The sequence below is a fragment of the Schistocerca serialis genome, chromosome 4 (assembly GCF_023864345.2).
Source record: "Schistocerca serialis cubense isolate TAMUIC-IGC-003099 chromosome 4, iqSchSeri2.2, whole genome shotgun sequence".
NCBI lineage: Eukaryota > Metazoa > Arthropoda > Insecta > Orthoptera > Acrididae > Schistocerca > Schistocerca serialis.
In genome coordinates this window covers 624592338-624610308 of record NC_064641.1, presented here as the reverse complement: position 1 = coordinate 624610308, position 17971 = coordinate 624592338, and the positions used below count along the sequence as shown (strand labels likewise).

At 36.6% G+C, this 17971-nt stretch overlaps 1 protein-coding gene across 2 annotated transcripts in view; it reads left to right on the top strand.

The window, feature by feature from the left end:
* Positions 1-10857, top strand: part of LOC126475433 (uncharacterized) — an 80816-nt gene extending 69959 nt beyond the window's left edge. For both annotated transcript variants that reach the window (XM_050103285.1, XM_050103284.1), the window contains one exon: positions 1103-10857. In XM_050103285.1, the coding sequence (XP_049959242.1) occupies positions 1119-7370 (6252 nt within the window). In that variant the 5' untranslated portion in view covers positions 1103-1118 and the 3' untranslated portion in view covers positions 7371-10857. The remainder of the gene's footprint in view (positions 1-1102) is intronic.
* The last annotated feature ends 7114 nt before the right edge of the window (positions 10858-17971 follow it).

The window sequence follows — 17971 nt, the reverse complement described above, 5'->3', positions numbered from 1 at the left end:
CCCATCTTGGTCATCTTCATCAATCTCTGGAATTAAAAAGTTTACAACCATATCCAGATACACAAAACCAGTGACAGTTTTCTCCATGCAGAAGAAAGGGCCACACACTTCCAACTTGGTAAGAGTAAATTTGCAAAGAATAGATCGTAGATGAACATGGAGGTTCTTTCACATATTTGGTGTGAAGTTTATGGTGAACAGTTGTTGCAGAGTTAGTTTTGTGGAACCAGAACACACAGAAAGCATGCTCCACGCCAGTGAATGTAGCCATTTTAACTGGGCAGTACACTGGTGCTCCTGGAAGTGGAATAGAATCATGATGCTCTTTGTAAATCAGACATGACTCACCCTGTATGTAAATCTTGATGAAGCATGATCACTCTTATGTGGTGCAAAAATGAAGTTGCTGAGTGTGTTAAGTAATAACACTAGACAAAGATTCTTATGTGTGACATACAAGATATTTTGCTCTTCAGAATGTGATATATGCACTGCAGTGCAACTGGCTATTGTGGATTAATACATATACTGTTCACATACAGTTTGTTGCTTCGTCTGACGCTAATGCTCAACTGAGCTGTTTTCATGGCCATCTGCTGGTTTCAAACTGCGTCGTAGAACCCACTATCTGGTTTCCCCTTCCACTAACATCTCTGTCCATTTTCTTTGTATTCAATACTTATTTTCATTGCTGTCTCCCTTGTCCTCTTCAGATATTCTTCTGTGAAGTATTAAATTAATACTAGTTGTTTTGAAAGGTGTTGTGTAATGATGTTGAACATGCAGATGTTTGAGGCTCTAACTGTATGCATTGGGGTTATAGGGAAAGAAAAAAAGATCAAATAATGAAAGTAGTAGAGGAAATGAAATTGTGGACAGCAAATGTTGCATGAAGTGAATGTTTAGTGTAAATACTTGAGTCCATTTGAAGTTACCACCAATATCAGTGGCTCTCTTCCACTCTGATCCTTCTTCTTATATTTGTTTTTTCAGTATTAAATCTAGTTAAGAGAAACTTGGTATTTCGGAGGGAATCATTGTAAAGAAACTGCTCTGCTTGTTATGTTGTGTGTAAAAAAACTGATTTTATTTTCTGTTTCAGAAACAACAGCTTGCCCATGACACGAATTTCTACAAGGAAATCAGTTGAAATTCAACCTAACAATAAACTTTCTGACACAGACACAAAAATAAGGGTTATAACTGGAAGGCATGACAGAAGAAAACAAACTTTGAAAACAATTTTGAGAGATGAGGCTCCAGTATTTTTGGCTCATGAAGAGGTAGTGGTTTCAAACAATCTTAAAAAAGGACGAAAATCAAGTAAAAACAGATTAAAAGGTGAGGATTTAAGTAGGCCACCACTCAGAGGTGGGCTTACAGAAACAAAGACCAGATGCATACAAGTTACAGAGGAAGTTGGAAAAGCTCTGAGAACTGGTGCATGGCAGAATCGTAAAGAGGACATTGGTTCGTTATCTTGTAGAAACAAGCAACCTACAAACTGTGATTCAGACATAATGAGTGTTGACAGTGCAGTGTCAAGAAAACGTGTGAACACCAACATACCACCACATAAAGAAAGCACTCCAACAATGTTGAGTAAAGTGAGAGAGAACCGTAAGGCTAGCAGGTGCTGTGCTGAATGTAAATCTGTGGTGTTTGATCGTGATAAACTACGATTGAGAGGTGCTCTTGGTGTAAAAATTTGTGACTCTTGTTGGTCAAAAAAGAAACCTAAAGAGGTACATTTAGCCACACAACCTGTATTACCTAGAGCAACTTCACCAACAGTTAAGAAATGTCTGGTGAAGCTTTTCGATGTGTCGAGATATCCTGCTGGCCATCCTTTCGGCAAAGGTTTTCTGTCACAGAGATCTCTCAAACGCAAATTTAATGAATCTCAGGTTGTTCTAAATGATACAGCTAATGAAATGATTGTGCAGCCAAAGAGAGCACGTAGAGGTGGCAGCTCAACATTTCCAGTAGAATTTGTAAATACATCCAAAGAACAACAATGCAAAGACGGTAAACAAATTTTTGAAATAAATAGCAGACAACTGAATGAAACAGGTGCAAAAGAAAGGACTCGGGCTGCTTCTAACTCCAGAAATGTGTCGAGCGTAACTACTGATGTAACCATAAGTAACAAAAATGAGAAGAGTTATAGGAGGACAAGTGACCAATCTACTGCAGAAAACACTGAGCAGGAGAAACTAGGGAAAAAGTTATCAGTTTCACCATTGAAAGTGAATGCTCAAAGATTACCAGAAAGAAGAGTTTCTAGGAAAAATAGTCTAAGCACTGAAACCATAACAAAAACAAGAACTTCCAGAAGAAGCAGCAGTAATAATGAATCAGCATCAGAAAAGAAAACTTTACGAAAAAATGGCTTGAACACTGAAGTTCCATCCGAGAAGAGAACGATACAGAAAGAGAAAGGCAGTGAGAATGTCGAATCTTCAACAGAGAAGTCTGAGAGAAGTAGCATGAACACTGAAATTTCATCTGAGAGGAAGTCCCGAAGAAGCAGCATGAATGCTGAAATTACTTCACAGAAAAAAACACCACAAAGAACGAAAATGATGGTGGAGACTGCATCAGAAAAGATGGTGTCACGAAGTAGTAGTGTAAATGCTGAAATTGAAGGAGGGAAGAAAACGTCACGGAGAAGTAGCACAAGTACTGAAACTACACCTGCTAGAGTTTCAAGAAGAAATTCTATAAATACTGAAACTGCTTCTGAAATAAGGATCTTAAGAAGAAATAGCAATGAAACATCTGGAACGAGAACAAAAAGAGGAAGTAGCACTTCAAATAACTTGAGTAAATCTGCACTTCCTGTTCGAATCCAGAGTAAAAATGAAAACCTACCTGGTTTGTTAAGAAAGGGCCAAAAACAAGTAATTTCTTCAGGAAAAGCAAAAATTGCATTATCCAATTTAGAAACTAAAGGTGATAGAAACACTTCTAAAATAAGACTTTCACAAATAAGATCTGTGGCATTGAGGAAAATGTTACCAGAAGCTGCTGTTGCTAAAAGTAGTCTAACTAATAATAAAAAGACACAACTCATTCTTGAGAAGAATAAACCGAATACTGTGATCTCTCGTAAAGGTAGTGTGCTACCGAAGTATGGTAAACCAGGGGAAAGGCCTCATGCAAAAAGTGTGTTAACAAGAAAAACTGGTAATGATTTCAAAAACAGGAAGAGTTTATCCCATGGAGGCAGCAAGTCAGTTTTTGGTAAATTGCATTCAAAGATAACAACTGTACAACATATTAAGAAATCTGATGTTAATACATTGGACACATCTCCATTGTCGGAAAAAACTGCTGCATCTAGGAAGAGAAAAATGGATCTGCCAGACAAGTCACCAGGCGTAAAGAAGCGTAAAATAGAAAGAGTGCCTGTAAGAAGAAAACAAACAGCTGTAGAAAAAGAATTCACAAGAGCTAAAAATCTCACTTACAAATGTGACATGTGCAATAATAAGTACAGTAGTCTTGCAGAGGAAAGGTTGCATGAACTTTCACATACTGGAAGGCAGCCTGTTCTTGTTTTACACAAATGTGATAGCCCTCAGGGTGTGCTTTCATTAATAAGGGAAGATGATTTTTCTTCATTAAATATTTGCAGCAGTGATAGTGAAATACAGAAAGGTGTAACATACGAGATGAACATGACATATGATGGCAGTAATACTGAAATGAATGCAGGAGCTGATATTGGAACAGTGCAAACTGTAGAGAGGAAAGATGAAGATACAGATGCTATACAGGTTGAAAACCTTGAAAATACTGACGAAGAGAGAAAGTCAAATGTAAATAAGTCTCTTGAAATGGTGGAGACTGGTGAAATGCATGATACTGACCACGAGAAAAGTATCCCATTTGATAATTGTGACGCTGTTCCTGTGTTAAAGAAACAGGACATTGAACACAGTCAGCAGAGGATACGTAGTGATGCAGATATATGTCCACCTGCTGAGATGGATAAAAATAAAACAGACCCCATTCTTGAGAACTCAAAAGCATCCAAAGCAGAGATTGAATTGTCCAAAGAAAGTTCTTCTGTCTGTTCCCCAGAAATAGCTAAAAAGCCGAAAAGTTCAGATGAAATTGCTGTGCTTCTGGAAGAAATTTTTGGTGAGAGTTCAGAAGAAGATCTGATATCAGTTACGGGAATCAGGAATTTGAGACAAACAGCAGATGCAGTTAATTCAGGTATTGATAAAACAAGTAAGTCATCAATGGAGAAACCTCCTTATGGCATGAATACCCTGCAGCACACTTCAGTTACCCAAAATTTGGCAACGGTAGTTCCTAGTGAAACTGCTGAAGCAGTAACTCAATATTTAAAAGGAGAAACACACAATCCAGAAGAAATACTGCATCAGCTGAACTATGGAGATAAAATTGTTGTAGAAAATGAAGCAAAGACCGATACAAAAACGTCAAGTGATACTGACCAGGCAGATACTAACATTAAATTGCCAGGTGATGTGGAATTAAATAATAGCCACAAGGATTGGGACAGTGAAACTTCTAGTGTTAATAATATTGAAGATGAAGTTACTAAATTAAAAGATTTTGAAGATGATGAAGGTAATAGAAAACAGCTTGTTGATAATGAATCGGAAGTTCTTGATGGAAGTCAACAAGTACAGTCACATGATGAAACAGTGTGTCTCACCAGTGCTAAGGAGAGTATTTTGGAACTTTCTACCGACATTACAGATAATAAAAATCAAAATTTGGAAGACAGTACTCATGAAATTGCAGTGGGTGGAAATAATGTCCTCGAAGACAAGACTTCTGATGACATGCGTATGACAGATGACATTTCACTTGGAGGTAACAAAGATTTTCCAAACAGTATTACAAAAGATGATTCTGTGATATCTGTAAAAGGCAGTATAGCTTCAGAAAGTAGCTGTAAACAGTCACAAATTGAGACAGTAAATCAGAATGTTGGGCACCATGATGCGTATTGTATTGATAGTGCAGGAGCCAGTCCACAACACAAGTATAAAGTTGACAGTGGAGATAAACACAGCATTTCAGTTCTTGTGGAAAGTGTAAATGAGGGAGAACAAAAAGCCACTGACCAAGAAAAGCAGGTTATGTTGGGTACAACAAACAGCACAGTTACGCATGAAATTGTGGAAACATGTGGTAATAATGACAAGTGTGATGAGAGGGAACTACCATCAGAGATATGTCGTGATGATGAGACAGTGTTAGAATGTAATGATAAGGACACTGTGTTAGAATGTCATAAAAAGGAACAATTCAAAAGTGACAAAATTTTTCACTCTGAAGATATCACTGAAAACATAGTAAATGAGGAACAAGTTGATAAAAAGCCTATAGAAATAATGGAGGGAGAGACTGGCAGTGAGATAAATGGAAAGATAATTATTGAGCAGGTTGAGTGTGTAGATAATTCAGACCTACTGAATAAACAGAACTCAGATGAAGTTAGTGAAATAGCAAAAATAGAAAGCAATGCCTCTGAAAAATGTAACACAAATACGTCTGTTGAAACAAGCAGCCAGCCTGAAAATGAAACTCATGCTCTAGGTGAAGTGGCACCTCCAACAGATCTTGTACTAGCAGCTAATAATGAAAATGAAGTTAATTCTACAAAAGATTCTTTAGCGGATGTATTACAGAATGAAATTTGTGAAGATGAGGCAGGTGCTACTGAGAATGGCTTAATAAAAGATGTTCTTCTGGTTGAGAATAAAGAAGCAAATGAAATGCTTATCACTGCATCAGATGACATAGTTGGTGTTACCGAAACAGGCAGTAGAAGCATTGAAGTGCATTCACCATCAGAAGCAGATACAGTAGAGTGCATGGAGATAGATTCTGGAAAAAATAGTAATGATACAGTGCCAAAACTGGATGAACTTAATGGCCACAAATATATTTGTGACAGTTCAGAAGTCAAGGATACAGAACTGGACCTGCTTACTCAACCTGATGGTGTCTGTGATGCCAGTCAAGAGACTGACAGTAGTTATAAGGGAAATATTAATACCACCTGTGATGTTTCTTCTAAATTAGATAACAAGATTGTTGTTTCAGATAGTGGCCATGACATAGAATATGAGGAAATTTCTGCCACATTGGATAGTGGTCCTGAGCTAAAGATTGACAATGTTGAGCAAGAGGTAGAAAGTCCAGATTCTGGTCACAATCTGGATGCTCTGAATGCTAGTCATGAAGCAGAAAATGTGCTTCAAACAGAGACTCTGGATACAGAGCATGAACAGCAAGTTCTGAATCCCAATAACGAGTTAAGTATCGAGTTTGCTTCTCAGAAGATTCAAACCTTTAATGATGATGGTCTTGAGATGAAAGCCACTAATGATACTAACTCCAAAGATGTTGGTGTTGATGACTGCAGTCCATGTACTGATCATGATGGTACTAACAATTCAGATGAGAGTCACCAGCATACTGTCCAAGAATCTGCTAAAGAGGGCACACCAGTGGATGTTGATCAGAGGGCTCAGTCTGTAGATTCTAATAATTTGGTTGATACGAAGGAGAGTGAAATGGAACCTCTGATTTCCAACTGTGGAGTTGACACAACTGGAAAAAGTGAAGTAGTTGAGGCTGGAACAACAGCTCAAGAGATTGAGATTACAGATTCATGCTGTGGTACACAGAAAGTAGTTTCAACATGTGAAGACAAAACTGATGATGATGTAAACTGTAAAATTGAGACTGAGGATGTTAACAGTGAGGCTGAGGTAGAGAAAGCTAGGCAAGGGCTAGAGACTGCAAATGCTGATCATGAAGTTGAACTTGTGAGTGCTAGTGAAGTTGCTAGCAATGAAGTAGTGGTTGCTCTTGATGCCAGCAGTGAAGGTGATGCATTGGTTTCTGGTGATGAGGTTGGCACAGACATTCCGTTTGTTCCTACGAGTGATCTTAGCACAAATAGTGAAATAACTGCTGGCATTTCAGATTGTTGCCCATCATTAGTAGGGGTTGAAAACCTCTCTTTTAACGTCCGGCACACTGTGCCAGATGTTTTTGAGGAAGATGAACAAATACTTCAGGAGGTTGGAGATCATTCTATCTTACAAGAACCAGATTGTGCTGATAGGAATGTAGAAACATTAACAAAAGGACAAAATGAAATCCAGGAGGCAGAGATTGCAGACAATGTGAAACCTCCATTAGCAGTAGGTTTAAATGGAATGAATGAGAAAGTTATTGATGAATGCCGCGCAAAAATGAGAGCTGATAGTGATGAAATGTTAAAGGACAATCTAAATTTACCTGATTCAGGAGATAATGACATTGCTGGCCTGGAACCAATATCTGATGATGAATTAGATTTCATGTAAAAGTACCAATACTGGCAGGCTATCAGTGTTGTTGTAAAAGTCGTGATTCTTGAAGAATTTTGTTTGGATTGAATCTGAAAGTTTCAGTGCTTCAAGTATCTGATTTTGAATTCATTGAAGCTTGTCCCGTGTGTAAATGTTGGTTTACATTAATGATTTCTTGGTAATGTGTACATAGCTAAGTTTATGGAACACAGGTATAAAATTATTTCATATTTCACAGTTTGTAATGTTGTACCAGCTCTGCATCTATTCATTACAATATGGTTTTACAAATTTAAATTGTTTGCCATGTTTACAAATGTGTGAGATGAGTGCCATCAAATGGACTGTTTTTGTGTTATGTGTTTGGGTCACTGCTAAGTGTCAATCAGAAAGTCTGTAGTGTTGAAGAAAAATTGAACTGTCTTCAAAACAGAATACATATAGAAAGGGGAGATGTACCTTATTTGAGGAGTTACTTGTTTTGTTGCTCTAACATATTGAGGAAAGACTGTCAGTTGTATTTCTTAACCGTTTTCTTACTAGAGAAAAAGGACTAAAGTTTAGGTACCAAAAGGGTGTCTCTGTAACTAACTTAATGATAATGTGATTGGTAGAAGATAGCTGTGGATATTGGTTGGGAGAATGTTCACTGCAACTTTATGTACTGTTTGTCATGCAACCTCTGTATAAGAAGTCAATTTTTAGTGCAGGAGCATCATGTTTATTCTCAGTCTCTGGCAAAAATGATTCATTCAAAAAAATATGACGTAACATTGTGTGTTGTAAAATGACATGGATTTGTACAAAGAAAAAATTGTTTGTGTGTTGTATCTGATACCATAAAGTATGTGTACCTAGTTTTCAGTGATGGGTATACCATGTCATTCTATTGTGTATTAAACATTGTACTTGAGAGCAGTCTCAGAAAGGTTTTTTACTTTTTTATGTACTATAATTCAGAGAGTTTTAACTTGCTAGAGTTTAGTGTATCACTGTATAATTTAATATACCAGATATTAAAAAGTCACTGAGTTGAATATACAAAAGTTTATTTCTGAAATAATTTAATTTTATTGTTTATTTGTGTGACAAACTTTATACAATTTTATCAGTTTTTGTAACCATGAGCTGGGTTATTCCTCCAACCTAGATGGTGACCGATGGTAAGAGGATGATTTTAACGTAAAATGCCTACATACTTAGAAACTAGAAATATATCGTGCATAGTTATTTCAGAGATATTTTTGATTAATCTGGAGCTCTTGTTACGTGCTACAACTAAAAAAAAACCATATTCAAGTGTATTTAGGCTTAGACATATTCATTTATTTTACAAAGTGTTGAAAGTGCTTTATTTTCACATTGGTATACATTTTGAGAATTATGTGAAATGTGTTTAAAGATAATTAAGTATTAAGAGAAAAAACACAAAAGAAAGAATTTAATATCAAAGAAAACAAATAGTCAACATACAAGACATTAAGAGAAGGAAAACTAAAACAATTTGTTATATGTGGTATTCATGAAAAAGGGAAACAGATACACGACATTGAGAACTCCACTTTAAAGATGAGACTGTAGAGTTAGCTATTTGTGGCTCTACATAAATCATATTTTGTCTTGTTCTGGTGTGTGTGTGTGTGTGTGTGTGTGTGTGTGTGTGTGTGTGTGTGTGTGTGTGTGTGTTTTTTTTTTTTTTTTTACTATGGATACACTGCTCTATTAGATTAATAACTATACAAGAGGAGGTTGTTATAGTACAACTTTGGTTGAGAGGTGCATACAATGTAAAAGCTTTCACTTGTGAGAGTCTTTACAATTTATGTTTAATATCTGCAGTGTAAGAAAATAGAAACGACAAATTTACTTGTTATATGAACTTTAGTTGTTTACAGTCCATGATTTTTTTTTTGTAACTACAAGCAACTGTTTTTATGAATTTAATTAAACAGCAGTGTAAATACACATCTCAAGGGTATAAATTGGCTTTGCATTGAAGTAGTTATAACTTAATGTACATCCTTATGGCAAATAAAGGAAGATTTCATGGGTAGGATGGTTATCCTTGTAAACAAAGAAATCAGGTGCTCATCTCAAAAACGGAATGGCGAAGAAAGAATAAATTCTTCATTAGTGCTTATATGGATTATGTTGAAATTCAAGAATTCTATTTGAATGTTTCTCTACTCTCAAATGATATAAATGATATGTTTACTAAAACAGACAATAGGCTCAAATTATTTGGAAGGAAAATAATAGATAATATGCAGAGCAGGTTGTTATGTAGACCAAAAATGTAATCAGCCAAGAAAACAAATAGTAATAGGGGAAAGACACGTGGTAAATGGACTGATTAGAGAGATAATTTGATTGTGACTCTGCTAAAACTGAACTGAAGGTCATAGAATATAAGTTGTACATGGCGCAAAATATGTTGTTGAACATTGAGACAAGCTCGATTTTTGAAATCGTGAAATAAGTGACATTGTTTTCTTTTTACGCAAACTGTATTTCTTTGTTTCTGTAACCTATCAGAAATAAGAGGAGCAGGTAGACCTCAGAGTGTGGAATTGTAAACAGTCTTCAGTTTTCAACAAAGGATTATTGATGTCATTGTGTTTCTCCATTGCTGAAACACATTGAATATCAAAGTAAATGGATCTGAATTTAATTCTCAAGTCGGTCACAGGTCATTGTAACATGTTTACTGTGTGTGACATGTATTGACTGAAGATGCTTCATAATAAATTGAGGCAAGAATGAATTGTGCTTTGTCAGTTTCAAATAGAGGTATTCTCAAATTACCAGTACATGTCGTCATGTTTGATTAGTACACTTCGCAAAGGGGATCTCATGATGTTTGTCCAGCTGTGTCCTAATACATGTAGTTGCAGTACAAAAATATTGTATGTGTTGTAAATAATGTCACATATTTGAAACAAATGTAGATGTATGACACAGTAATTTTACTATCAACAGTAGGTTGGATGTTCAGATTTCTAGATACTTAAGATTTAAGTAAAAAGAGATATCAAATATAACTTTAGTTATTGCTTCTTTGTGTAAAGCTATAGATATTACAGATGTTATGTATAGCATTGTAGTTTTGGATTCTAATAGTAGTATTGGTTCCACAATTTCAGTGACAAATCTCAACAGTGTAATCCCCTGTATTTCACGAGGATAACACTGTTTATCACATACATTTCAGATTGTGAGCTTTTTGGCAGAGTAGTAAATGTATATGTGTAACTAGAAATGGCAGAAATATTGCATGTTAATTTTCTTGCAAAATCTCTGATATTACCTAATTTTTAAGACTTAAAATACACACAGTGTAAAATCATCAGGCTTTTATGATTCATAGCATGGCGCTATATACATCTCTCTCTAGAATTTCTCAGTACTTTTATTTTGTTGAGTATTTTGGAGCTGAAATATTTTGGTACGGTAATTAATGTGTACATACATGTAAAAAAATAAATGTCAATATTAATTTCAATGCTTTTATTTCTACCTGAGACACCTTTTTTAATAAAAAATATTAAGCATTTAGTCTGCAAAATCAACAAATTTATTGCAATTTTGGGAGGATGGTAAGTATTTTAACTAGAGTATTGTTCCTAATGCTAATGAGTGCAATTTTTTTTAGCTTGCAGAGCATTGGGACAAAGATAATTTGCCTTCACACTTTTTATGTTGGTTGATGTTTCCCCCCTTACATCCATGAGCCAATTGTCCCCTTTTGGGTGGGAGAAAATTTGTGAGATCGTTAAGATATAGATGTAGAAGACATGAAAGGTCTAACAGTAACTGAAAGAGCATATCCAAGAAATTCTCTGGCTCCTAAATACTCAAAATTTGAGAGAGTCCAGCTGTAGGATCACCTTTAATACAGTAAATCACAGGGAGGTTGCTTCTAGATAGCCTACTGGTATATCAATGAATCATTTTCAGCTTTTATCATCTGTAAGCGCTCTGAAAGTAATTATTATGATTTATTTATTTGACTAGGCCATATTCGGGCTTTCAGTATTTTTATTTCATAATTACTTCAGAAATTACAATTTTAGTATCATAAATAAATAAATAGTAATACAATGGCATTAATGCAGTGATTTAAATGTAATCCAATGACCGTGTGAAAAAGAGTTTGGGCTTCTGCTGCTACCAACACTACTGCTATTGCTACTTCTACTGCTGGAGCAATAACAAAATGTATATGTAGCTATAGAGAAGTGATATTTTCTGAGATAGTGAGATCTGAGGCATAGTAATTTAGGTAGTGTATACCAGTTAGAAGTTAATGGTAAATGAAATGATCTAGTTGGAAAGAAAGATACTTTGATCCAATTGAGTAATGAGAGCTTGCAAGGAACAAAGACAGACAACATTGTTTGTGTGGTAGATATGCCATTGAACGTCTTTTGAAGCTGGAGCTGTTATTTGGTTTGCTGATATAATGAGGGAAGTTATTCCAGAGTTCGGTTCCTGCCATGTAAAGGACTTCACAGAAGTGACTGAGTGATGGTTTGGGGTAGAAAGGATTTTGCTCTGGTGGTAACGAGGGTTTCTGCTGTGTTTTTTAGACAAAAATGTATGGTTGAGGACGGATAGGAGTCACTGTATAGGCTGATAAGTTTTCATCTAATATTACTCCTAGACTCTCCACTGAGGGAGAGGTACTGGTATTGGCCCAATTTAAGATTAAAGATTGTAGAGATTCCCAATATTTTGGGCTAATGAGCCTAGAATAACCAACCAGGATCACATGGTTTTGGATGGATTGAACTTTCACCCTATATTTTGTGGCCGTTATTTTAGTTCACGTAAGACGACATTGAAATTCTCAATAGCTGTCTTAAGGCCGACTATATAAACATTCCTGACTGGAGATCAATTTTGACAGTAGTTCAGAACTTGAATGCTGTTCGGGACTCCACTCTGTTGTATAACACAAAACTTGGATTCACCAAAGGAGGTTCAACATGCTTGGCAACACCGCAAAATTGGCTATTGACACAATTATCACGGTTTGAATGCAGCCATTATTCGTACGTCGTAGACACACAGTATTCGTCATTGAAAGTGTCACGTGATGAAGATGAAGGAGAGTAAACGGAAAAAGAAACAATCTTTGAACTTCTCCCCATACAAAAAAAGATTTTTGCTGGAAATTTTATTGAGCCAATATAATGACAAAAAAACTGAAAAGTTACTGTTGCCAATGAGGAAAAGACATGACTTTCTTTTGTAAATACATTGGTCATAAATTCCACACTGATTGGATCATAACTCATGTTAGCTTCATTTTCTGTTGTTTCTGGACTTTCTTCATAGAAATATTTCATCCCGAAATATGTGTGATGTTTTATATATTTTAATACACTCTGATTAACCTTAGCGCCTGAGATTGCTTTTGTGTTGAACGAAAGCCATCAGTGATGATTACTACATATCCCTGCACTTTGCCATCAGGAGATATGATGGGGATATGGGTACAGTCTGCAGTCTCCAAAATACCAGGAAAACGTGATATTTGATAAAAGCTATGCTGCATTTTTGTCATGCTATTTTTTTCCGTAAGTATTTCGATGAATTCTTTCTACAGTCAGGCAGTGCAGTCCGATACCTTGAGAACAACTCTGCAAACTGTTGCTACATCTATTTGAACAAATCATCAACTGTTACCGGAAAGTGTCTTGTAACACAAAATAGAAATGTTACACTGAAGTGGCAAAGAAACTGGTATAGGCATGCATATTTAAATACAGAGATATGTAAATAGGCAGAAGATGGTGCTGCGGTCGGCAATGCCTATATGACTAGTGTCTGGCTCAGTTGTTAGACAGGTTACTGCTGCTACAATGGCATGTTATCAAGATTTAAGTGGGTCTGAACGTGGGTTATAGTCGGCACACAAGCAATGGGACACAGCATCTCTGAGGTAGTGATGAGGTGGAGATTTTCCCATATGGGCATTTGACGAGTTTACCATGAATATCAGGAATACGGTAAAATGTCAGATTGCTGTGGCCGGAAAAAGATTCTGCAAGTGCAACCCTCCTGCAAATTGCTGCAGATTGCAATGCTGGGTCATCAACAAACGTCAGTGTGTGAGCCATTCAATGAAACATCATCGATATGGGCTTTTGGAGCCGAAGGCCCACTCAAGTAACGTTGATGGCTACTCAACACAAAGCTTTATGCCTTGCTTGGGCCCATCAACATCGACTTTGGACTGTTGATGACTGGAAACATGTTGCCTAGTGAGACGAGTCTCATTTCAAATTGTATCATGCGGATGGACGTGTATGGATATGGAGACAACCTCATGAATCTACGGACACTGCATGTTAGCAGGAGACTGTTCAAGCTGATGGAGGCTGTTTACTGGTATGGGGTGTGTACAGTTGGGACCCCTGATAGTGCAGATATGACTCTTGACAGGTGACACGTACGTAAGCATCCTGTCTGATCACCTGCATCTGTTCATGTCCGTTGTGCATTCTGATAATCCCAGCAGGACAATGTGACACCCCACATGCCCAGAATTGCTACAGAGTGGTTCCAGGAACCCTCTTCTAGGTTGAAAAACTTCTGCTACCCACCAAACTCCCCAGACATGAACATTATTGAGTACATCTGGGATGCCTAGTATTGTGCTCTTCAGAAGAGATCTCCACCCCTCGTACTCTTACAGATTTATGGACAGCCCTCCAGGATTCGTGGTGTCAATTCACTCCAGCCCTACTTCAGACCTTAGTTGAGTCCGTGCCATGTCGTGTTGCGGCACTTCTGAGTGCTCGCGGGGTCCCTACACAGTATTAGGCAAGTGTACCAGTTTCTTTGGCTCTTCAGCGTAAAAGTAGCATGCACATTGGAGTCGGTGGCTGGTTCCTTTTTAAAGCAGATTCATACTCCCTCATTGTTAGTTCTAAAAGCTGCACATTATATTTCCTATTCAAGTTTAAATGATTTATCACTTAATTTAGAGAATGAGCTCGTCCATTGTCGTACTCAGCAGACACATTGGAATAGTCAGATGTCTGTAAAGTAAACGAAAGGAAACAATATACCATAATTCACGTGTAAATTTCTTGCACCCAGAATGCTGCCCACCAAACTGGTCCAGAATGCTCGGAAAACGGCAAGAGTGATGTGATTTCAGAACGTAAAATTATTATAATTGTCTTTGTGGCCAATACAGCACAGAGAGTAGTATCAAACAATAATAATAAATAAATAAATACTGGAATTGACCTGGATTTGAACCTGGGGCCGTTTAAAGGCAAGACCAAAACAGAAGCTCTGACCTACCAAAGCAGATGTACGAAGGGTGCTAGATGAATAACAACTCGCTAAACATCTTACGTATATGTGCTTATTTTTCCTTTATTCATCAGTGCTCGTGCAGATGCTATAGCAAATTAGACAAATCTTCAATAGTTCAAAATTCATTGTTACTACTACTAAAGCCGAGAGAGCACCTTTATAAGAGGCGTTCAATCATTATTGGATGTTATCAATATCAACATGTGTAATCGTCCATGGCAAATATTTCGTATTTTCCTTTTTTTACTCTGTTGCTGAGTGTCTACAAAATGCCTTGAAATTAATCATATAAATTGCAAGACATATCCATGAATTGTTATAAGCACTGATAGCTTTTAGGTATGCATTCTGGGCGTTCACAAATTTTTAAATTCAGATAAATATGGGAGTGCAAAATTAATTGCACCTGCAGATAACTGTTACGTTTATCAATATATTTATACAACTTCGGTGCTGTCAATAATAATAATAGACAGCAAGAAACAAGACAAAAGCTATAAATACTTTTGCTATACCAATATTGACCTACTCATTTGGCGTATTGAAATGGAGTAACACAGACCTAGAAGCACTCAACACACTTACTTGATCACAATGCTACAAATATAGAATACATCACATACACTCAGCAACAGAAAGATTCACATTAAGCAGAAAGGAAGGTGGAAGGGGATTTATCGACATTAATGACAGGTAGACAATTTAAGAAAATTCTTTATAGAACGAGCAGAAACTAGCAAAATACACAAAGCAACCACTCATATAAATACATCTGCTACACCACTGCAATTTCATAACCACTTCTACAACCCTTTAGATCACATAACATCAACAGATACGAAGAAAGTAAATTGGAAGAAGAAAACACTACATGGCAAGCACCCGTATCATCTAACACAGCCACACATCGATCAAGACGCATCCAACACTTGGCTAAGAAAAGGCAATATATACAGTGAGATGGAAGGATTCATGATTGCAATACAGGATCAAACAATAAACACCAAATATTACAGCAAGCATATTATTAAAGATCCCAATACCACAACAGATAAATGCAGACTTTGCAAACAACAAATAGAAACAGTAGATCACATCACAAGCAGATGTACAATACTAGCAAATACAGAATACCCCAGAAGACATGACAATGTAGCAAAAATAATACATCAACAACTTGCCATACAACATAAACTAATAAAACAACACGTTCCCACATACAAGTATGCACCACAAAATGTACTGGAGAATGATGAATACAAATTATACTGGAACAGAACCATTATAACAGATAAAACAACACCACATAACAAACCTGACATCATACTCACCAATAAAAAGAAGAAATTAACACAACTAATCGAAATATCCATACCCAATACAGCAAATATACAGAAGAAAACAGGTGAAAAAATTGAAAAATACATCCAACTGGCTGAGGAAGTCAAGGACATGTGGCATCAGGATAAAGTTGACATTATACCAATTATACTTTCAACTACAGGAGGCATACCACGCAATATCCACCAGTACATCAATGCAATACAGCTACATCCAAACTTATATATACAACTACAGAAATCTGTAATTATTGATACATGTCCAATTACCTGAAAGTTCCTAAATGCAATGTAACATATACCGTACAGTTAAAAGGAAGTCACGCTTGATCAAGTTCCGCGTCACTTTCCATTTTTAACCAGAAATAACGTCTGAGAAAAGGATAATAATAATAATTATTATAATAATGTTATGCACAATTTGTCTGAAAAAAGGAAGAATTGTTCGTGAAGAATGTTGTTGTTTTGTACATAATTAAGTACAGTTTATGGCAAAAATGAAATAATGTTTAAGCTTTCGCTACTCTCTGATCAGCATTGTTGTGTAAGTGGGAGTTTTTGTCTTCTCTATTTTTTTTCGAAAAAACATACAAGATCCTTAATTCTTGTATTAGTTTACATATTAACTTCATTGCTGAAAATCAGGCATTCTTGCGTTGCGCCCACACAACAACTTACGCTTATTATACATTTCTTTGTTAAATGTTCGCTTGTAGCCATGCTAATTTGATTTCTTCGCTTTCTCAGACAGCGGATCTGGTCTGGGAGGACCTACTTCCTTTGCGTCTAACTTTTCCTGGTAGTTTTCTTTTCTGTTAGTGCTTAATATAGGTTCAACAGAGTTCATGTGGACATTGCACAGAAAAGCCGATTCTTGCACAGTAGCTGGCCAGAGTGGCCGAGCGGTTCTAGGCGCGACAGTCTGGAACCCCAGCAACCACTACGGTCGCAGGTTCGATTCCTGCTTCAGGCATGGATGTGTGTGATGTCCTTAGGTTAATTAGGTTTAAGTAGTTCTAAGTTCTAGGGGATTGATGACCTCAGCAGTTAAGTCCCATAGTGCTCAGAGCCATTTTTTTGAACCTGCACAGTAAACAACCAACTCCAAAACAAACTGCTGTTTGCCCAAACTATTAAATTCAAGTAGTACTGTTTACCAACAAGGTCACTTGACTAGAATACAAATGAGGCACTGAGAGCCATAAGGGCACAGAGTTGTATTTCAGTGAAAATCAGAGAAACCAGTGAGACCGCTTTTTGTGGATATTCAGATATACGTACAATGTGGGCCTACAGTACAGATAAACCTGACCCATCATAAGATCAGCAGATGTCAGAAGCATGATTAAATGCTAGTCTCTCACAATCGACAATGATGTGCTTAATGGTTCTCAGTGCCTCAAATGGATTACTGTATGATAAATCCAAAACTTAATATACTATTTCTCATTCAAAACCCCACAAAATTTGTTTTTCTATCAGTATAACGTGTACTGATCTCTGATTTAATTTTACTGTATAGTGAATGAATTGGCATACCTGTGGAGTGCCCCACTACCAAGCGGGATTTAGTGACATTGGCGTAAATTTGTCGATGAGTGGTAAGCAGTGCACGCCATGAACTGTGCACATTGTTTGTCAAATGTGTATGCATTTGGTGCGTAAAGCAATTACGTCACACTAGGTGCGCATGCGCAGAAGTTCATTAATATGTGCACAAGTTTCATGGAGTATAGGTGATAAGTCCGATAACCTGGTCTTATAGATCGAAAAAAAAAAAAAAAAAAAAAAAAATATCGAGGTTCAGCAGTATGGTCACTGGCGTAGTTACATATTTACATGTTAATAATAAACTTCTTTATTATTTAAATTTGTATTTGCAAAAAACAAAAGCGATGTCATTTAATGTTACTATATTGTAAACTGACGATTACATTTTGA